General features: G+C 33.1%; 2 protein-coding genes and 1 long non-coding RNA gene across 3 annotated transcripts in view; 2 read left to right on the top strand and 1 right to left on the bottom strand.

Moving 5' to 3' along the window:
- Window positions 1–23103, bottom strand: part of LOC143068653 (uncharacterized) — a 511029-nt gene that overhangs the window by 415218 nt on the left and 72708 nt on the right. The gene's annotated exons all lie outside the window — the stretch shown is intronic.
- Window positions 11247–15536, top strand: LOC143069823 (uncharacterized). Its single transcript, XM_076244626.1, has 5 exons — window positions 11247–11388; window positions 11971–12077; window positions 12935–13063; window positions 13786–14111; window positions 15304–15536. The coding sequence occupies exons 1-5, from the start codon at window positions 11371–11373 to the stop codon at window positions 15534–15536; spliced, it is 813 nt and encodes a 270-aa protein (XP_076100741.1). The 5' UTR covers window positions 11247–11370.
- Window positions 16398–19749, top strand: LOC143068641 (uncharacterized). The gene is made up of 3 exons (XM_076242864.1): window positions 16398–16592; window positions 17518–17679; window positions 18327–19749. The coding sequence occupies exons 1-3, from the start codon at window positions 16434–16436 to the stop codon at window positions 18828–18830; spliced, it is 825 nt and encodes a 274-aa protein (XP_076098979.1). The 5' UTR covers window positions 16398–16433; the 3' UTR covers window positions 18831–19749.

The raw sequence follows: 23103 nt of genomic DNA on the forward strand, positions 1-23103 counted from the left end.
ACGGACAGACTGATCACTATAGGGCGACCCGCCTTAGTCGGCGGGGCCCTAATAATATTCAAGATAATGACCAAAAACTGCAAAATTTCCTTAAAATTACCATTTAAGTGGCAGCAACCCAACAATGGGTTGTTTGATTCATCTGAAAATTTCAGGGCTGATAGATCTTGACCTTGTTATGATATTGTAATTATTGTATTTATTTATGTTGGCCTGATTTGTGTTGTGTGGCCTGATAGTTATTTACAGAATAATCTTAGAACTGCGCAGTTTAGAAATCTCTGGAACAATTACAGAATGATTGGAACTTTCCAGAATGATCCTAATAAAAGATGGGTTATATAAACTTCTACATTTTACTAGAAACTTCTGTTGTAACTTTCTAGGATGTTCCATTATAGAATGCTCTAGAATCTTCCATGAAAACTATATATATACAGACACTAAAGTTAAACGATCACTCTTGGATTTGGACTTAGACATCGATAGACATTAATATTCATAGCATTTGGATTGACACTTTTATTCTACAAACAACATCATATTGGATTGTGACCGTAATATTCAGATTGGATTCCGAAAGATATCCGGATACAGATAAAGATAAAAGATTGGACTCATATTTTGACAGTTAAGTTGACAGTAATATTTGTGTAATACTTCTTGTAAACTTTTGTATAATAAATATTCTTAAATTTTATCATTGATTTGTGTCTTTTGTTGGCTACAATTTAAAGGCGATTTCTGGCCGTAACAGAAATTGGGGGCTCGTCCGGGAGACTGAAAATATATTTTTCAAAATTTATTCAGTATTTTTATAAGAACTAGCCAACAAAATTCTACAAAATGGCATTTGATGCCGGTAAATTTTTGAAAACGCCAGACCTGGAGAGTTTTGATAATTTAAAGAAAGAGGAATTAGTGTTGCTTGCTAAACATCTCAAATTAGTTTTTAAAGTATCTATGAGAAAACAAATTATAAAAAACTTGGTTATAGACAAATTAGTTGACGCAGAAATTTTAGGTGAAGAGGCTCTTGAACTTAAGGTCGAAAATGTTGATGCCTTTAAATTAAAACAGCTTGAATTAGAACATGAATTTGAATTAAAACAAGCAGAACTGAAAATGAAGGAAAGGTTAGAAATGGAAAAGAAAGAAAAAGAAGATGAATTTAAATTTAAAGAATTGGAAATGAAGGAAAGGTTGGAGATGGAGAAAAAACAAGATGAACTTAAAATAAAACAAGATGAATTTAAATTAAAACAGGCAGAACTTGAAATGAGGGAAAGGCTAGAGATGGAAAAAAGGAAAATTGAAATTGGCAAAGAAGAAAATAACACTAAAGTCCAGTCGAAATCAGATTATTTTGATGCAGCAAAAAATATACGTTTGGTTCCCAAATTTTGTGAAAAAACAGTCGATAACTATTTTCCACAGTTTGAGAAAATTGCTAATAATTTGAAATGGCCAATGCCATATTGGACTACGATGCTACAAAGTGTTTTTGAGGGTAAGGCCGCTGAAATATACTCTGCACTTCCATCAGAAAAAAGTTCTGACTATGACACGGTGAAACAGGAAGTTTTGAAAGCTTATGAGCTAGTACCAGAAGCATATAGACAGAAATTTAGATCTTATAAAAAGTTTGATTCGCAAACCTATGTGGAATTTGCTCGGGAAAAAGAAGATCTATTTGATAAATGGCTTACTTCAAAGAAAACAGATAACAATTTTGATAACCTAAGACAATTGATGTTATTAGAAGAATTCAAACAATGTGTTCATTTAGACTTAAAAACACATTTAGACGACAAAACTGTTTGGACAATACATGATGCAGCTGTAATTTCAGATAATTATACCCTTTCACATAAAAGAAATTTCAAGGGTCAAAATGTTAATAATTCAAGTGGAAATTACAAAAATCAAAGCACTGAGCGTACTGATAGTAAGCCTGTTGCACAGAATAAGAGTCAGTCCAGTTTTAATATGTCTAGTCCAAAATTTGATACTTTTGAGAAGAAGTCACTGATTTGTGCTTATTGTAAGAAGAATGGTCACCTGATGGCTGATTGTTTTAGACTCCAGAAGAAGAATGAACGAGATAATAAGCCGAAGTCCAGTGCGTGTACGACACCTTATATTACCAGTACGTTGGAATGTCCTGCGAGTCAGGCTTTTAAGTCCAGTTTTTGTGATTACATGGAGGAATATAAACCCTTTATGTCTGATGGGTTTATTTCTATTGTTGATGATACCACTCTTCAGCCTATTAAGATTTTACGGGACACTGGAGCTTCTCAGTCTTTATTGTTAGAAGGTGTGTTGCCTTTGTCCGAGAAGACTTCTGTTGGTGCCTCAGTTTTGTTACAAGGTGTAGAGTTAGGTTGTATAGATGTTCCTCTCCATCGTATTTATCTGAAGTCAGATTTGATAACTGGACCAGTTATTGCAGGAGTTCGTCCTAATCTCCCTGTAGAGGGTGTTACATTATTGCTAGGAAATGATCTAGCTAGGAACAAAGTGGTTGCTGAACCAATTGTTACCAGTGAACCAGTGGTGGATGTTAAATCACCTGAAGATGATGCTGAATTGTATCCAGCTTGTGTTGTTACTAGGGCGATGGCTAGAAAACAACAAGATGAGAATTTGCAAGAAGACCAGTTTGATTACATGGACCTTTCTGACACTTTCCTAGCTGACATTGAAGGTCCTGGTAGCTCAGAAAAGGCCATAATAAGACCACCTAGTGTTAACAAGAATGTTATTATGCCATGGCCAAACGTAAACAGCCATTCATTAGACCGAAAGAATTTATTCGAAGAACAACATAAAGACCCTGAGGTTCTTCAGCTCAGTCAGCGGGCTCAACCACAGGAGGAAGCAGACAAAGTGGCCGAATGCTATTACCATCAGGACGGCATTTTAATGAGGAAGTGGAGGCCTCCTGATGCTACCCCAGAGGAGGAATGGAGAGTGGTATACCAAGTGGTGGTGCCTAAAGTTTATAGGCAAGAAATTATTGGTCTTGCCCATGACACCCCCTTGGCTGGACACTTAGGTATAAGGAAGACTTGCCTTAAGATCTTGCAGCATTTCTACTGGCCCAGACTTCGAAATGATGTCGCAGAATACTGCAAATCATGCCATATATGCCAGGTTGTTGGGAAGCCTAACCAGAAAATACCACCAGCACCACTTCTGCCTATTCCAGCCTTTGACGAACCTTTCAGCAGAGTTCTAATTGACTGCGTTGGACCTTTACCAAAGACCAAAACTGGAAATGCGTATTTATTGACAATCATGTGTACATCCACATGCTTTCCTGAGGCTATTCCGCTAAGAAATATCAAGACACCTACTATTGTCAAAGCTCTTATCAAATTTTTAACGTTAGTAGGACTTCCTAAGTCTATACAGTCCGACCAGGGATCAAATTTCATGTCAGGTCTATTTCAGCAAGTCGTGTACCAGTTAGGGATTGCTCAGTATAGATCAAGTGCGTACCATCCAGAATCTCAAGGTGCCTTAGAACGTTTTCATCAAACATTGAAGAACATGATTAGAACTTTTTGTCTTCAATTTGACAGAGACTGGGATGATGGAGTTCACTTTCTACTTTTTGCAGTTCGAGAGGCTGTTCAAGAATCCCTTGGATTTAGTCCCTTTGAGTTGGTATTTGGCCATACTGTAAGGGGACCATTAAAATTGATTAAGGAAAAGTGGCTTACTGAACATACTGACTTCAATATTTTAGACTATGTATCTAGATTTAAAGAAAAATTGTATACTGCATGTCAAATTGCTCAGAAAAACTTAAAAAATGTACAGAACAAGATGAAAATTTGGTATGATAAAGATGCCAGGGACAGAGTTTTTGAGCCTGGTGATAAGGTACTTGTATTTTTGCCAGTCCCTGGACATCCTTTACAGGCTAAATATTGTGGTCCTTATACAATAGAGAGTAAAATCAATGATTTGAATTATATTGTAAAAACTCCAGGTCGGCGTAAACAAAACAGAGTGTGTCATATTAATATGTTAAAACCATATTTTGAGCGTACTAATGAATGTGATAGTAAACCAGTTGCCACTTTAGGCATGGTTAAATTTGAGAACAATCATGACAAACCAGATGGAATTGAACCACCTTTTAGTTCTAAAACTTTGGAAGAGACAGTAAGATTGAAAAATTCAGAAATAATGTCAAATTTAGACTCAAAACTTGCACATCTGTCTTTTGATCGTAGTGAAGAGAAATAAAAACTTTGGTATTTTCTTTTAAAAATCTTTTTCCAGATGTGCCAAACAAAACCACTGCTGTTTGTCATGATGTTGATGTAGGAGATGCTTCTCCAATTAAGCAACATCCTTATCGGCTTAATCCACTCAAACTTGAAGCTATGAGAAAAGAAATTAAATATATGCTTGACAATGCTATTATTGAGCCGAGTAACAGTGAATGGAGCTCTCTCCTTGTCTCCTTGTGCCAAAACCAGATAAAACCTTTCGTTTCGTGACTGATTTCAGAAAAGTAAATTCAGTCTCAAAATCTGATTCCTATCCGATTCCAAGGATAGACGATTGTATTGACAACATTGGTCAAGCAAAATTTGTGAGCAAATTTGATTTGTTGAAAGGTTATTGGCAAGTTCCATTGACACAGAGAGCTCGTGAAATATCAGCTTTTGTTACACCAGATGGCTTATTTCAATATACTGTAATGCCATTTGGCATGAAAAGTGCACTAGCTACATTTCAAAGAATGATCAATAATGTTATAAAAGATTTAAACTGTTGTTATGCTTATATTGATGATCTGATTGTATGTAGTGATAGCTGGGAACAGCATTTAACACATTTGTATGATACTTTTGATAGACTGTCACAATCAAATTTGACTGTTAATCTTGGTAAAAGTGAATTTTGTCAGGCCACTGTTGATTATTTAGGGCATACAGTTGGCCAAGGTCAAGTGAAACCTATTATGGCTAAAGTAGAAGCCATTTCCAAATTTCCTCCTCCTACAAATAGAAAACAACTTATGAGATATTTAGGCATGATTGGATTTTACAGAAAATTTTGTTCAAATTTTGCTACTGTGGTTCAACCACTGACTCATCTTTTACGAAAAGATTCTAAATTTATCTGGAGTGAAAATTGTCAAAACGATTTTGAAAATAGCAAATCACTTTTAATTAATAGTCCAGTTCTGATTACTCCAGACTTTGAAAAACAATTTAAACTTGCCGTTGATGCAAGCGATGTAGGAATTGGAGCTGTTTTATATCAAGAGACAGATGATAATGTTGAGAAACCTATATCATATTTTTCTAAAAAATTAGATAAACATCAGAAAAATTATTCAACTATTGAAAAAATAGTGTTTTGCAATGTTGTCAGCACTTCAACATTTTGATGAATATTTGAATCCCACTGTATATCCTATTCTTGTTTGTAATGATCATAATCCTCTCACCTTCATACATAAAATGAGAAACAAGAATCAGAGGTTGACTAGGTGGAGTTTATTGTTACAGGAATATGATGTAATTGTAAAACATATTAAGGGTAAAGATAATGTAATAGCAGATGCTTTATCTAGAGCTTATTAAAACACTTTGTATATACTATGTATTTTTGTTCATTTTATTCATGATAAGTTTTTGTTACACTAAAACTTCTTTTAAGGGGGGAGGTGTTATGATATTGTAATTATTGTATTTATTTATGTTGGCCTGATTTGTGTTGTGTGGCCTGATAGTTACTTACAGAATAATCTTAGAACTGCGCAGTTTAGAAATCTCTGGAACAATTACAGAATGATTGGAACTTTCCAGAATGATCCTAATAAAAGATGGGTTATATAAACTTCTACATTTTACTAGAAACTTCTGTTGTAACTTTCTAGGATGTTCCATTATAGACTGCTCTAGAATCTTCCATGAAAACTATATATATACAGACACTAAAGTTAAACGATCACTCTTGGATTTGGACTTAGACATCGATAGACATTAATATTCATAGCATTTGGATTGACACTTTTATTCTACAAACAACATCATATTGGATTGTGACCGTAATATTCAGATTGGATTCCGAAAGATATCCGGATACAGATAAATAAAAGATTGGACTCATATTTTGACAGTTAAGTTGACAGTAATATTTGTGTAATACTTCTTGTAAACTTTTGTATAATAAATATTCTTAAATTTTATCATTGATTTGTGTCTTTTGTTGGCTACAATTTAAAGGCGATTTCTGGCCGTAACAACCTAATGAACATTTTGACCCCATGTCAGATTTGCTCTAAATGCTTTTGTTTTTGAGATATAAGCCAGGGTTGGCAAAAACCTGGGTTTTATGAGTATTGCCCAGCCCAGTGGGAAATACTGGGAAAACCCAGGTTTTACTGGGTAATACTGGGCAATACTGGGTAATATAAAATACTAGTCTGAATTTTATAGAGGAATCAGTGATCAAACACAAATTTTATACATTTTAAGATACATATAACCTTTTTTGTTAGTCTGGATTGGTAAAACTGTAAATCATAAAGCAAAAAACTTTTTTTTAAAATAAATGTAACTCCTATTAAGAATTAACTATAACATGTAAGAAAAATTACATTTAAATAATGTATATTATGTACTGTCACTAATTAGTAAGTAAATATTCAGATTAGAATGCAGATTTGTTTATGTAACAATAATCAGCCCTTTCAATTTTAAAAGTGTTAATGGCATGTCCCCTTAGGGTGTTTATTTAGCAATACGATAAATGTTTGAATGTATAACATTTAAATTAACAATTCACTTAAACATTGCAATAATTATTTTTTTCAAAGTAAGGATTATTGAAACAATACTTGGTAATTAACAATGTTTCCTTATTAAATTAAAATGTGCAAATCTTGTATCCCGGTTACAGAGAAGGGAATGAAATTTGATTTTTCATTCTTTTAGAAATGACTGTCAATGGTTATCTGTATAAAAAGTATATATTTAGCTGTAATACTGTGAAACTACACAAAGACTTTACTATTTTATATTAAAATAAGCTTAAAAAATCATATTGCCCAGTAATGCCCAGTTTTTCTCATTTCTGGGAGTATTGCCCACCCTGGAATTCCCGGCGGGTAATATTTTGCCAACCCTGCCAAAAACTGCATTTGACCCCATGTTCTACTTTAAGCCATGGCGGCCATGTTTTTTTTCACAAAATGGAAAGTTAAACACAAACTTTATTCTAGATACCCTAAGGATCATTCAGCTAAAGTTTGGTTGTAATTGGTTCAGTAGTTTCAGAGGAGAAGATCTTTGAAATAGTTTACGACGACGGATGCCAAGTGATGGCAAAAGCTCACATTTCCTTTTAGTAAAGGTGAGCTAAAAAAGGTATTCTAGACTTTAAAAAATGACTTTTCTAGTTAATACCTGTAATTTAATTAATGAAAATATAACTTATTCTCAACAATTCATAAAACATATTATTGCATAGCAATATAATATTTCCCATAGAAAGTAACCAAAAGTTAGTGTGCAATAAATTCCGATATTGCACTAGTGCAATAAATGTTCAAAATTTATGACGTCATCAACGCAAAATCTTATTTTAAACAATTATTTACTTTCAAATATTATATTGCTATACAACTAGATGGCTCCAAAGAGCCTGTGTCGCAAACCTTGGTCTATGTGAATATTAAACAAAGGACACAGATGGATTTATGACAAAATTGTGTTTTGGTGAAGGGGATGTGTTTGTAGATCTTACTTTTCTAAACATTCTTGCTGCTTACACTTATCAGAAAATTGTTAAAAATTGACTAAAAAGGGCAATAAATCCTTAGGGGGTCAATTGACTATTTGGTCATGTTGACTTATTTTTAGGTCTTACTTTGATGTACATTATTGCTGTTTAGTTTATCTCTATCTATAGTAATATTCAAGATAATAACCAAAAAGAGCAAAATTTCCTTAAAATGACCAATTCAGGGGCAGCAACCTAACTACGGGTTGTCTGGTTCATCTGAAGATTTCAGGGCAGATACATCTTGACCTGTTAAACACTTTTACCCCATGTCAGATTTGCTCTAAATACTTTCAATTGGTTTTTGAGTTATAAGCCAAAAACTGCATTTTACCCCTATGTTTTATTTTTAGCTGTGGCGGCCATCTTGGTTGGTATGCTGGGTCACTGGACACAATTTTTAAACTAGATACCCCAAAGATGATTGTGGCTAAGTTTGGTTAAATTTGACCAAAATTTGGAAATTGAATTAGGACGTTATAAAAAAAATCAAAGAGAACACAGACTTTGCAAACGGTTTGTAAAATTTTACATGATGAGGAACACTTTTTCCTTCATTGCCAAATTAACAGTAATGTAAGACATTCCCTTATAAATCTAATTGAAACCCCGTATCCTAATTTTAACCAGCTTAACCCAAACTCTAAACTTAGTATTCTAGATCCCAATAAAGATATTTTGTCTAGTGTTGTAGACTTTAAAAAGCAATCTATGGAATTGCGAAAATAAGGTCCACATTGGTCAATTATTATATATAGAGATACATGTTATTAATATCAACTTCACTTTTTTGAAACATTTCTCATGTATTATTCTTGCCACTTGTGTATACAATGTACTATGTTTGCATTTTAACCGTCAGGGTTTCATGTTTTTTGCAATATAATTAATTAATAATGATATTCTGTACTCAGTGAAATGGCCAGCTATCGACATGCTTCAGGGACTCTGGACATGACTAACCAAATTGAAAATTTTCCAATAGCCGCCTCCACCCCAATACGGAATTCCCGGACTTAAAAAAACGAAATCCCGAGCTCAAGATAGTCTATTTGAGACATACCGACCCTCGTTCCGTCGGAGTTGTCGGCGTCCACAATTATTCACAAAACGGTTAAAATTTTAAAGTTTAATAACTCTCTCCTACACTATCACTACTAAAGCTTCTTTATGACCACAAGATAGTATCTTGATTAAAGATTTATAAGAAAGAAATATTTCCTGTGCTCAGTTTACTTTCACTCTACATTAATCACAGTAAGTCTTTAGAGTTTTCAGATTCCTAAACTATCCTGGATTTTTATATCCTTTGTTTCTATAAAATTGAAGGAACGATGTATGAAGGAATAAATGCTATGTATTCTATATTGAAAAAGAGTAAAATTAATAACTTATCTATTGAATGTCAACTTGATCTCTTTGATAAGGCTGTTGTACCTATTTTGTTATATGGGTCAGAAATTTGGGGGTTTGAAAACTTTGACTTATTAGAGCGGGTGTACCTAAAATTTTGTAAACTCATTTTACATTTGAAGCAATCAACACCAGAATGTATAGTTTATACAGAACTAGGCAGATTCCCATTATTTCTTTATGCAATACTTCGTATGATAAATTTTTGGGGCAGCTTTATAAACGGAAAATTTCTCATGTTCTTTATAAATCATTACTTATAAATTTAAATAACTATGGTTTTGAAAGTAAATGGTTGATTTATATTAAAACTATTTTTAATAATTGTGTATAATAATAATAATAATAATAATTAAGTCAGGATAAATATTGAGAACAATTCTCAACATCTATTTTAAATTATTATATTCTACTTAGTAGTGAGACATATTACGGAAGTGATACACAGATAACCAGGAGCACATTAGTTTTTTTTTTTATTATTCGTAAAAAATTTATAAATAAATTATATATAAACATATTATAATTTAGATTACTGTTTCAATTATATGAACATATATACAAAGGCTGGCTGATTGACTTTGTATTAATGTATGTATAGAAATTGTTATATATCAGGTTGCACTATAAATAAAATAATGACCAATAATATATGTATCACATAATTATATATACTGAGTAAATGAAAGTAAAACGCAATATATATTTTTATAATTTCACATTTCAAAGTTATCAATACTCTTTAGCGTAAATAAAAAAAACAAATAACAAACAAAAAACAAAAAAACCAATCGGACTTTTTTTCCCATTAGTATAAGCAAAGATCGTAATGCATTAACTTTTTTCACTCAGTATATGAACCAATGTATACAAAATAATAATAAGAAAAATGAAAATTGCTGTAATAACTACCTGGTATGTTGACACTTGCTGGACTTGACTGTGATAAGGAACTGTGGTCATGGTCGGATAAATCATCACTATCGGACATATACTCAGGAAAAATGTTGGCGCGAATTAACTCAGCTGTTTCCATTTTGAGAGAAATGAAATGTTTGAGGATAATGCAACTGAATTAAATACTTTAACTTCCATTGGTATTCTCCTCCTTTTTTATTGGTTAATTAAAAATTACAAGTTAGGTAATTACAATTTGATTGGCTAATTAAATTTTCCCACAGTGGCACATTAGGCCTTGGGGTACATTTACACCTGGACAAATTAATCTGAGCATTTACCTTTACTGGAATACACAGGCAATTAATAAAGCAGCGGGAGTCTGTTCACATCAAAAGTCTATGAATTACCTTTATTGCTGACTACTTTGAACTTTATGATGTAACTGATTATTTGTTTTTGAAGGTATCACATTTTCTAAACTCAGGCTCATTTTTATTAGAGGACTTAAAGACGGAAGAGTTTACACTTTTAACCAGTATACAACTCTCGGAAATAAAATGATATTTTATTTAAGTTGTAAGCAAAATTTTTACAGGTTTTGAGAGAAAAATAAATAGTCAAAATATTGAAAGCTTATAAAAAATATATAATTGATCACAATATTTCATATATAATAAAATAAAAGTTTCTATGCATAAATAAATAAAAGATGCTATAGAAAATAAAATATGTTAAAACTTGACAAATTAATAGTCACAGTTTAAAATTAAATATTATAAAAACAAAATGAATTAAAAAAAATACATTAATAGTTTTTTAATAATTAGAAGAACTATCCAATGAGTAAATTTTTTTATTAAAAATATAAAATAAGTTTATTTATTAAAAAAAAGTTTATCTTTTAAGATATACTATAAAGTTGGTTGGTGTCCTTCTTTTCTGCATTCTAAAATTTTTGCTCATTATTCCTTATATTAAAAAATACTGTTTTTTATTCTCTTTAAAACATTCCATTTCTGTAGAGTGGTCCCCCATTAACAATATCAAAATGGTTTGTATAATATTCACAGTTCGTACATAAAATTAATGATTAATGCTAAGTTAAAGTTCTAAATATTTCTTTCTTTTATTTTTTTTCAGGACCATCCAATAACCGCCTTTGGACACCTGATTCAGAACAAGGATGACTCACGTAGAAGACCACTGCACAGTGCAACAGATATTACACAGATCACATTTATGGCTGTGATTTTGAAAGTAAGTCTACAAATCTTGATTTGAATTAAAGGAGGAGGGGAATCAGTGGCGAAAACGGGGGGGGGGGGGGTCATGTGATTTACTCTGGGTTGGAAACTCCCCTTTTTTAAATGGCGGGATCCGCCCCTGGGAATCAATAGGCACATCTTTTAGAGCTTTATATATGAATCTATGGTAGATGCATATATACTTCTTTTCAAATATCACTGCATGTGTTGACCTGCCCAGTACCACTTTTTATTAAAATTCTGCAATTTAGGTACATATTACTTGTATATATATACTAGCTGTAACCTGTTTGTCTGATTTGCTGAGTTTGACCTACATATATTGATCATTTTTTATTATTCACTTATTGCATTATTAGAATGACAATTTAAATGACAAAAACCACCTAACAGTACTTATCAGCAACAACTTTGTGTTTAAAGCAACCAGAATCACACACGTACATGTAGACCTATGGTTCTTTGATCAGAATTCCACATATTTGCATATTTGAGATGTTGATTTCCTGTATTTAGCAGCTTTACAATTTGAATAAAAAAAAAAATTTGCTCATTATTGTCTTTTTAATTACAGTTAAAGTGCAAGTATTCCATCAGTGTGGAAGATGTGAATGAACTGCTACTGCTATTTCAGAAAGTAGCACCTAAAGAGAACATAATACCAAAGACTATCACTGAAATGTATGTATAAATATAAAGATACAAAAAACTGTACAGGGGCGGTTCCAGGATTTTTGAATGCATGGGGGATATGGCGCGATTTTTTTAGAGATTGCCGAGCAGAACATTTCTGGGCTAAAATAACCTAAAGTGAATGTAATGTGCACTTTTTAAACGGTTTCCTTGTGTGGGACCTGCATTAATAGTCTATAGCTGCTGTAAAGTGTAAGGGTTGGACATTTGTTATGCTGAATACTTCCAATCAAATGTCTACCATAAGATGATAATATGCACCCTAAGTTAGACTGATTTATTTGATGTGGGATTTATATTAAGAAAAAAGAATTTTTTTTTGAAAAAAGGTTTGAATTAAGTAAAGTTATCATACCCTCACAGATTTCTTGGGGGTAAACAAGATATACGCTGGGCTATTCGTTGAAATTTACAATACGACCAACTCGATTTGAAAAGACAAACCAGCGTTTTTTCCAAATGTTTCAACCAACAAAAGTAAGGGAAGTAAGGGGTTCCCAAGCAACTAAAGGCTACGAATGAGTTTGAAATAACCAAGAACTTATGACGGCCGACAATTGGAGAAATAAATACATCAATGTTGCGACACAGACATTCCCATGAGACATGCAAACCCCGGCCTTTTTTTTTGGGTACATGTATAAATTAGGCCGTTATTATTGTCATTTAAAGTGTTTTACACTTGTTATTGCGGGGGCCATTTATAGCGAATATTCTTATGGGCATAGTAAAAGGCCGTACGGTGAATTGTAAATTTCTGTGTTATCATGTATCTTATATGGAGAGTGGTCTCATTGGCAATCGTACCACATCTTTTTTATATTTATGTCATTTTTTTTCAACAGAGATCGTGTCACAAAGGACTTATTGGTACAACACGAAGAACACGTCATATGTGCCTGTGAGGAATATAGATTCACTGCAGACCGCCAAACATGTGAAATTTGTAACCAAGATAGATCAGTGGGAACAAAGTAAGTCACATTTCTGCTTATTTCTGTGGACGACCTTCTATGAGGGGGTAGGACCTTTATCGGGACACCGGGATCGGGTGTTTTTAAGCTCGTGAGTTCGGGATTGACCCTTTTCGGGATACGGGATTTCTTTTTTCAAATTTCGAGATGTCGCGATTTAATTTTTTTTTTAAATCCGTAACCTAGGGATTTTGTGTTTTTAAGCCCGGGTTTCCGGGACCAAGACCCCTCCTACCCCCTTTCTATATATACCTTTAATTTTCTCTAGTTTATACATCACAAATATGTTTTAAAAATAATCCCAAAGAGAAGACATACCTTATATGGACGTTTCAATTTGACGTTGTATTTACGGGATATGATACAGAATGTTTGTTAATTATTTATACGTGTTTCAGCATTTATTTTCCAGGGAATATTGAATGGTACCCCTTTTATCCCCTCTTCGTCACATGTATGGTTCATTTGAAGTTTATTTTAGCTACTTTCATTCTGATTACGAATAGTAAATTTCCTTACTGGTAAAACCAAATTCGACAATAATAAGTCATTATATTTTTCGTAAATAGTTGCTCATCATTAACGGCCACAGTGCCAGTGGTAGTAAATCAAATGTTTAAAGTTGTATGAAAATTACAGTAGATATATATAATGTTCAAATGTGAAATGTTTGACACGACTCAAGTATGTGCACAAAGTTATTTTAATTCTGTTTTTGTTAGGTATTACACTATACCAGTTGGTCCAAGACTTCAGCAGCTCAGAGAGGTGAAATCGTTGGCCAGACTTACAGCTCTGATGGAGGGCATTACAGAAAAGTCACGCTTTGTAGCAGACCTGCACGAATCGTCAAGTTGGGCTACCTTCAGCCAGGAGATGGGGAAGAATGCCATAGCTCTTTCCTACTGTTCAGATGGTTTCAACCCTTTCCACCACATCATCAGTCAAGGATCGTACAGTATTTGGGCACAGTCTAGTTTGATACTGAACCTTCCACAACACATGAGGGCAAAGACAGGCACCACTCTCTTGCTTGGATTAATTTCAGGTATATTTAAAGTTTGTATATGAAATTACCAAAAAATACTACGGATTGGAATTTTGTTCCCTTTAAAGCAATTAATGACAAAACCAAAAGCTTATCATAAGAAGGGGGCCCATTGACTGCCGAGTTGGGGACCGGCTCTCGTCATGCTGCAGTGATTCCTTATATACATTCAAACATTTTGTTCCCAGAAAAAAAGGGGGGACCCGGGCACCATGGAAAAACCCTCTAAATCCGCCGCAGTGAAAGAATGGAGAATATTGAACAAAAATATAAATGATAAAAAATAACGACAACACATAGACAATATTGCAGAGAATAATAATAACTTTACTACTCTTATACGGGGATAAGACCTTTACGGCCGGGACTTTGGGGATCGTGTGTGCTTAAGCTCGGGATTTTACCCTTTCGGGATTGATCCTTCGGGGTTTCGTCGTGTTGTTTTTTTAAGTCTTGTTGAATTCTTGATCAGGACTCTCCTATTAATTCCCGATCTATTAAAGAGGAGGGATAGGACCTTTATCGGGACTCCGGGATTGGGTGTTTTTAAGCTCGGGATTTCGGGATCAACCCTTTTGGGATTCGGGAATTCTTGTTTTCGAATTTCGGGACGTCGGTATTTACTTTATTTAAATTCGGGACCTCGGGATTTCGTGTTTTTAAGCCTGTGATTTCGGGATCAGGACCCCTCCTATCCCCCCTCATTAATTAAGACTGGGCAGGATGTTCTTCGGTACTTCTGTGAATTCTATTTGAGCAATTACGGGATGTTGGGATTTATATTACTTTAGATTAGAGACCTCGGTATTTGATGTTTTTAAACCCGGAAATATGGAACCATGCAGGACCTCTCTAACCCCCCTTACTCTTTAGTCTTTAGTCTAATTAAATAACCTTCTTTGACCCTCAATTCTCCAGAACAGTTTATAATTAGAAAGAACCAGTCTGCATAGACTGGATCCCTAACCCACAGAAAATTGAAAATGGAAATGGAGAATGTGACATGTGCCTGAACAGTTTTAAATACGAATCCCAGTCAAAAGTCATCACTGTCAATGTTTTAGCCAGGATGCATTTATAACAATAGTACGTCCTTGACCTGAAGAAATACTATCTATACGCTTGTGATGTAAGGAAAATGCAAAGTGTCAATCTAACGTTTGTAACAGTTTGCTTTTCTTTCTTTCTGTAGGACCACGTGCCCCAAAGAAGTTAAATAAGTACAACGAGATCCTAGTAAACGAATTGGTTCAACTAAAAGACGGTCTAGCAACTTTTAACGGAGACACCAAACAGCGGGAGGTTGTAAAAGTCGGACTCCTATTCATGGTTGGGGATGTTCCTGGCATGGCCAAGGAGCAAAACAGAGTTCAGCAGAATGCCAAAACCTCATGCAGCCATTGCACAATTACCGGTAATTATTGATCAAATTTACACTAATGGAGTTGAGGGTAAATGGGGAGGGGTGTGGGGGGCTTGGACGAACAATTTGTCCTGAATTTTTTTTAGTTATATCTCTGTCCTGTCTTTTTATTATTTTAAATTGTTCGCCTATTCAGTATTGTTTTTTATTATATTTTATTTTTCACTTTTGGCACTTTGGGCAGTCAGAAATTTTTTCACGTTGCATTCAGAATTATACACAAGTTGCCGTCCTGTATTTTATTAAATTTTGTCCTAGACCCAAACATAAATTCAATACTCACTCCCTGAACCTGTTTTTTTATCTGCACATGGACCTATTGATTTTTTTTGCTCTTTTAGTTCCTGTACTTAATATTCCCAACCTTAAGTGTAGTTAGCCTGTCATCTATTTATCACGTGAATATGTAGACTTGTATCACACTGTCTTAAAATAATGATTTAACTAATTTTGGTACCAAGCAATAAATATCCAATTCTGAGGTTATATGAAATCTACAATCACTTTAAATAAATTGGATTATGCATGAAGTAGACAATAGAGCAGACAACAGGCGAAGTCCACCAATGGGTCTTCTGAATATGCATGAAATATTTGCCATTGGAGAATAAAACACACGGAAATCAATCAATCCATCCAAGTATCCTTTTGCTTGAAACAATAATTTCTTAATTAAATTTAGATATTTAGTATGAATATTTATTAAATTATCATGTTTTCTAAGTATCATGTATTGTCTTTTACTCATAATGAAATCATAACAATAAGTCAAGTTTTCTGTAGTTGATTAATGATGAAATGCATGTTGAATATATTTTTTTATCCAGTATTTTTATTTTAAACCTTTTTAACTTTTTCAGCTGTTTTCAAATGGTATCATACGGTTCTGTATACGGGGAATGCTTGGTACTCCACAGAGAACATCACTAGTAAACTTCCTGTTAGTGTTAGAGGAGGCATATGGTTCTTCATTTGATATGGACTTGATTGACAACTTCGAAAAGAGATGGCATGAGGCTTTGTGTCTGATGGAAAGAGATTTCCCAGCTGCCTTACAGGTACAAACATATGACAATTATGAAATTTATGAATGAATCATATTAAGGTGGTACCCAACACTTGAACTAAAATTAATTTGGCTCGTTTAATTTTCTTTAAATTTTGACAAAGTATTTACTTTTGACCCTTTGAAATTTTTTTTTTTTTTGAACCAATCGGTTTATCAGAAAAATTAAACTGGTTATTTAGCAGTTTGACAAACACTTATTTTGATCATTGATCATTGAGAAGATCCCTTCAACAACACAACGTAAATAAAACATTTAGCTGATTTTACAGAGTTATCTCCCTGTAGTGTTAGGTACCACCTTAATACAGATTGTATGAGGCCTCGAAATGATGCATGTATATTGTCTTTAAAAGTTTAATAATTTTGCATTGTCAAACTTCATTAAAATTTAACAAATTATATGGTTGTGTGACCACCCATAAGTAATTAATTAATTTTAGGTCAGACCTGCTGAACTCTATTGCACAATGTAATTGCTAAACTGAATAAATGGATTGAAAGTACCTACAATTGACACAATAGAAAGCATTAATCTCTGTACCGGATTAAAATTTCTGAAGCATTTGGAATTACAGTATATAATTTCCATAGAAAAAAGAAAGCATGTGATAAGTGTTTTAATTACCTTCCACCATGTCGTGTATCGAATTGATTAGGGATGGTATAACTGTTGAAAAATATTATCTATGTCTATTAAATTTAAATTTAAGACTAATACATTGAAAATTCACCAGTAAATTTATTGTAGTATACTTTTGTTTCTGCAATCTAATGAATAAGTGAAGGGTTGACTCAATTTTGTAATTCTGTTTAGGTCTTACACTGTGTTGTTATTTATTGAATGGAAACTGTTTATTCCAAGATGACTATAAATGCAATTCTTTATTTGTATTTGAATTTACATTTTCTTTCAGACGTTCTACTTTCACCTCCTTCATCACCTACCACAATATATAAGATTGTACGGACCACCAAGAAATTTTTGGATGTTCCCTTACGAGCGATTCAATCACACTTTGACAGAGGCAGTCTCAAACAACCAGTATCCTGAGTTATCTGCCATCAAAAAAGTTGAGGTAAGCATCGATTTATTTTAGAATCAAAGTACATGTTCCAGCATGGTCTTTGTCAATCAACCTTCATGCTATATAGTCCAGTCCGGAAAAGAATGATTACTATACATCGTGTTTGGGTCAATTGTTGTCAAAACAATGGTCGTCAGTAATGAGCCAAGAGAAGAAATAGTTCATGAAGCGAATATTCTCTTTTTGATAAAGAAAAAAATATTTAAGAGACAAATTATTAAATTAAAGTTCAGAGTTTAAAGTTCATTAAACATGCCTATTTAAAAATTTATAAACAGAAATAAAAAATTGGAGTTTGGAGTTAGGAAAAGTTATGAGTTATTTCCAGAACTTTTTGGAATAAAATGAAAAGGAAAAAGGTGTATAAAACAGCAAAGCAACAACAAGACAATAGAAACTAATTCATTATTTAGTTGCTCCCCTACAAACATTCAATCTTAAGGGATGCAATACTGTATTTGTGGGATAGATTCTTGTTTTAATATGTAGGCTGAGAAAATTATTGTCGGGAAATTTATATGCTTTCTAGAATAAATGCTGCGGAATAATATATGGATTCAAAAAAGATTTCTCCTTTAAAAAAAACCTGACATCCAATTTATATGAAATTCCTACACTATCTTTTTTCTTACTTATAGGTTCAGTGGTTGATCACTTTACTAGACAGTGCTGGTTTTTTCCGTCCAATTAAAGTCGAAGCAGCTAAACTTAACAGTCAACTGTCTGCTGGACGATTTAAACCAGAAACAAGACAGCTGACAGCAGACGAAATACCCCATATTCACGACTTCTACCAAAGTGAGGTTATCCAAAGTGAGATAACAATCTATCATCATGCTGCAAACAAGAAAGGGACATATAGAGACATGTCGATTGAGAAGACTACTCAACGAGAGCAGTGCTCAGTTATCATGTGCAACAACTGTGTCGGTAGGATTCAATTCTTTTTCAAGAATAACACCAACGAACTAGTGTGGGTTAATTGGCTAGGATACCTGGAAGAAGATGAAGACTCTAAGTGCTATTTTGTGACACCAAGTGACCATTTGCCTAATCCCATCATCTTTGTACGCAATATGTCAGCACCGTTAGTGCATGTTATGGAGGATGGTGTTCTGTGGATTCTAAAACTGCCAATGTAAAAATGTTGATAGAGACACAACTCAATGACAATCACTATGTATTTTTCCAATTATTTATGTTCATAATGCATATATTACATTGTAATTAGTTGACCATTTTACAATGATATAAGTTTTCAAAGTGACAAGTATACCTATTTTGACATGTATAAATATACCCAAACGTTTTATATAAAAAAATATTTTATCATTTCTAGTCTGTGTTCGGCATTAAAATTTTGTAACAACAATTTAGTTCAGCTTCAGAAGTAAGATAAAAAGCTGTTAGTTTTCTTGTTTGAATTTATTCATATTCGGGTTCTGTCCGCCATTGTACATATATAGGGCCTTTTAAAGTTTACTGTAGAATATGGGTTTGTCTTCAAGATGGACTTACAATTAAAAGATCGGAGCTAAATTTTATTTCATTTCTGTTGTCATAGGACATGATTTTTAAAGGCCCAAATGAAATATTACAAGCCTGATCTGCTTCTGTGTTTGATTAGTGTTAAGAAGTGATTCTTGTCTCATTGTTGAAGTTAGTATGTACAGTGATATATAATTCCTGATATCCAAAGGATTTGAATTTGGGTGGTTAGTTATCTCATTGCCAATCATGCCACATCTCCTTATTTTTAAATGTGCTTTAAGTAATGCTTCAGTCGAGTTCTTCGTTTAAAAACAACTTTTAATAGTATTTTGCATATATTTCAATATGTTTTACCTGTATTTATTTATTCTTATATATATGATATATGCTGTTCACTTTGTTATTTACCTGCATTATTTCTGTTAATGTTATGTAAATTTATTTCATTTAACTTTCAAGAGCTGTTGCTTGTACTGTTATATACTGAATTAAAATAAAACTTATTCAGCTGGTTTGTTAGTTCAGGCTTATAAATTCTTCAAGATGTTTGTTTTGTTCGATTCTTCATCTTTAGCATAAGCTGTTTATATAAATTAACCTTCTATTGATTTGTACATGTCGTCAATAGGACCAACATTGCCCAGCTAGACCATTATAAACTATACAAAGAGGCAAACCCATATCCAACGGTCAAATGTATATATAGATCCTTACATTGATACCAGTGGATTATCGGATTTATCCAATCCTGATAGTTAAATTATCAATTTTAAAGTCTAAGCGGCCTCTGCGAGGACTTTAAAATTTATAATTTAACTATCGAGATTGGATAAATCCGATAATCCACGAGTAACTATGTAAGAATCTGTTTCTCTGATGATTAAAAAGACATTTTCTTTTTTTGTTAACCGAAAATCCCCTTCAAGGCCTTTCACTTTGCACAAAGATGTCAATTTCATTAACACCTGTTTCATATTTTGATTAATCCACTTAGCTAAAAAGGTCATGACCCTTAAACTCATCCAATGATCTTTTGAGATCACCAGCAACCACACGTTGATTATATTTTTTTATGCAATGGGTTCGGAAAGGGATAAATTTCCATAGAATTATATAGAATTAGAGAAATAAATATATACATCTCCATGCCTTTGTATCAAGTACTGTAGTACGCCGCTAGATTAAAACTGACTGATGATTGCCAATGAGACAACTATCCACTAGAGACCAAAATGACACAGACATTAACATTTATAGGTCACCTTCAACAATGAGCAAAGCCCATACCACAGAGTCAGCTATAAAAGGCCCTGATAAGACAATGTAAAACAATTCAAACGAGAAAACTAACAGCCTTAGGCAGCAACCATTTGATTTTCGGGGGGGGGGGGGGGTGGGCTATGGATTTTTTTCTGAACAATTATTTTTTTCGCCTTTTCATAAGTTTTGTGAAAAAAACAATCTATTTCTTTGGCGACATGTTGAAAACATTTTGTTCTTTCAATTTTAGCCTATATATAGTGGCAGCTTTTTTCCCAGTTTATATATCTGACAACTAACGCATACAAACAAATAAGCACAATGATATGTAATTAAACTCACAACAATAAAAAATAACAAAACAAACATCAACTTTTCTTTGGTAAAATAAGGAACACTGATATTCGGTGCAACTTCTAACTTCCAACAATTTTAAGCTACCCTGTTAAAAATCAGTTCAAAATTGAGGGAGGGTAGGAGGGGACCTGATCCCGAAATTAAAAACACGAAATCCCGGGCTTGAAAACATGAAATTCGAGAAAAGAATTCCCGGATCCCGAAATCCCGAGCTTAAAACACCGGATCCCGGAGTCCCGGTAAAGGTCATATCCCCCCTCAAAACTCGATGTTAAATACGATATTACACTGTTGCACGAAGAATGAATAGTGTGTGGCAAGGAGCATGCTCACAATCAGTAATTAAATACTGAGCACACAATGTTGATATTTAAATAGACTGCAATCAACAATTTTGAAATAAATTATTTTTCTGAATCACCAATTTAAACATATATTCTGTGCTCCGTATTTATTTCCATTTGCTTATTGACTTGCCGAAAATAATTGGGGGAGAACTCTTTCAAGAGAGGGTTGGTGGGGTTCTGATACCGAAATCCTGGGCTTTAAAACATAAGATCCCATAATCCAGAATTGAAAGAAATTTGAATCCCGACTTCTCGAAACTCGTAATAAAAAGAATTCCCGGACCCCGAAAGGATCACCCCCAAAATCATTAGCTTAAAACGATCGATCCCGACATCCCGAAAAAATACCTGCCCACATTTTTAAAAGATAAAAAGAATACATATTAAAATTAAAGTTAGTAAAATTGGTAACATGGAAGTAAAATTTAAATATGTTAATCAAACGTAGACAAATCATTAACGAAACAAATAGCCAGGCACATGATTTTATTACTTTTAAAATCATCTATTTGACTACATAAGCGAAGTACGTTCACAATTTAGATAGTTATGTCACCACAAAGAATTTTATAAATTCGAACTTTAAATCGACAGCTGTCGGGTATTGCGACAGATAATCATGTGGTGTAATTAAAATACTGAATTTATTCATGAAAATTTTATGTCATTATAAAAATAATAAGTATCACGTGCCTGTTAAGTGTGTTCATACCAATTGATTTACCTGTAATCAAGAAAACTGTTATAATTAAGAAATTAAAGGTCAACATTATGATATAAATGAATGTCATGTTTAATGAGATTAATACAATTACAGTAAATTGGAATTCCTTTTAAAATAAAATATTTAATCTATCAACTCTCTAGCACAACTCACTCTGTTATTAGTTTCCCAATAATGTTTCACAAATGATAAACTGAGGCATACTTACTGGATTCGTTTAATTTTGATTTTTGATTGACAAGTGACAACGATAGCAATAAAACTTAAAGAAAAACACATTTGCAGATTTTTTTGTAAACTAATTAAGATATTAATTAATATATCACACATATTTATGGCCTGTAACAACGATTTCCGTATTTTACAATTTTAATCTCTATATATTAAATTCAAGTGGGACTGTGAATTTAATTGCATTAATATGACATGGATGTATATATAATAACTGAAACATTTAACTACTGATGTTATTAATATAACGTAAATTAAATACACGCTATCGATAGCGCAATTTATTAAAGGGACATCGTTATCTGAGAGTATGAGAGTGATTACGATAAACAGCTAAAACGCCGGACGAAATTATAAAGATAAAGAAAAACGGTTAAAATTAAGGAAAACATCTAATACGCCGTAAAACATCCAATTTTGGGTAAAACATCTATAATTAAAGATTACTGGTTATCTTTTAACCATAGTCCATAATTTTAGATGTTTTCTTTATTTATAACCAATAAGCAGGCGAGTTAGTCAAATGGCTTTCCCAGTGTCTTGGGCCATGTAATACTGAGAATTATTTAGTCGATTTAGGTGGTAGCCCATATTGACATATAAATATGCACACAGAAGCTATCAGAAATAAAAATGTGTTACTTTTTGCTCATTTCTATGCTAAAGTGTTATGATACAAGAAGTCTAATTGCAAAAGGACTCTTGAATTTAATTTTTTTGAAAGACAATATAGTCTGATGGTCAGATTTTTTTTACTTTTCAATGGAAAACTTGCATTTAGTTTTAGTCTCAATAGGCATAAATTTGGACCACTTATTATCAATCAGGCCACAGGTTTTTAATTTGTTGGTTTACGGATTTTCCCCATGAAAAAGTCGGGTCGGTCGGTCGGGAGAAAAAAGAAAAAAAATCATCTTTGATGACAGAAAAATATGAAAAATCAATATATATTTCACCTTTCTAACAATATGTTTGTTAGGCTATTTTATCATCATTTCTTAAATT

Source organism: Mytilus galloprovincialis, chromosome 3 (genome assembly GCF_965363235.1).
Source record: "Mytilus galloprovincialis chromosome 3, xbMytGall1.hap1.1, whole genome shotgun sequence".
Taxonomy (NCBI): Eukaryota; Metazoa; Mollusca; class Bivalvia; order Mytilida; family Mytilidae; genus Mytilus; species Mytilus galloprovincialis.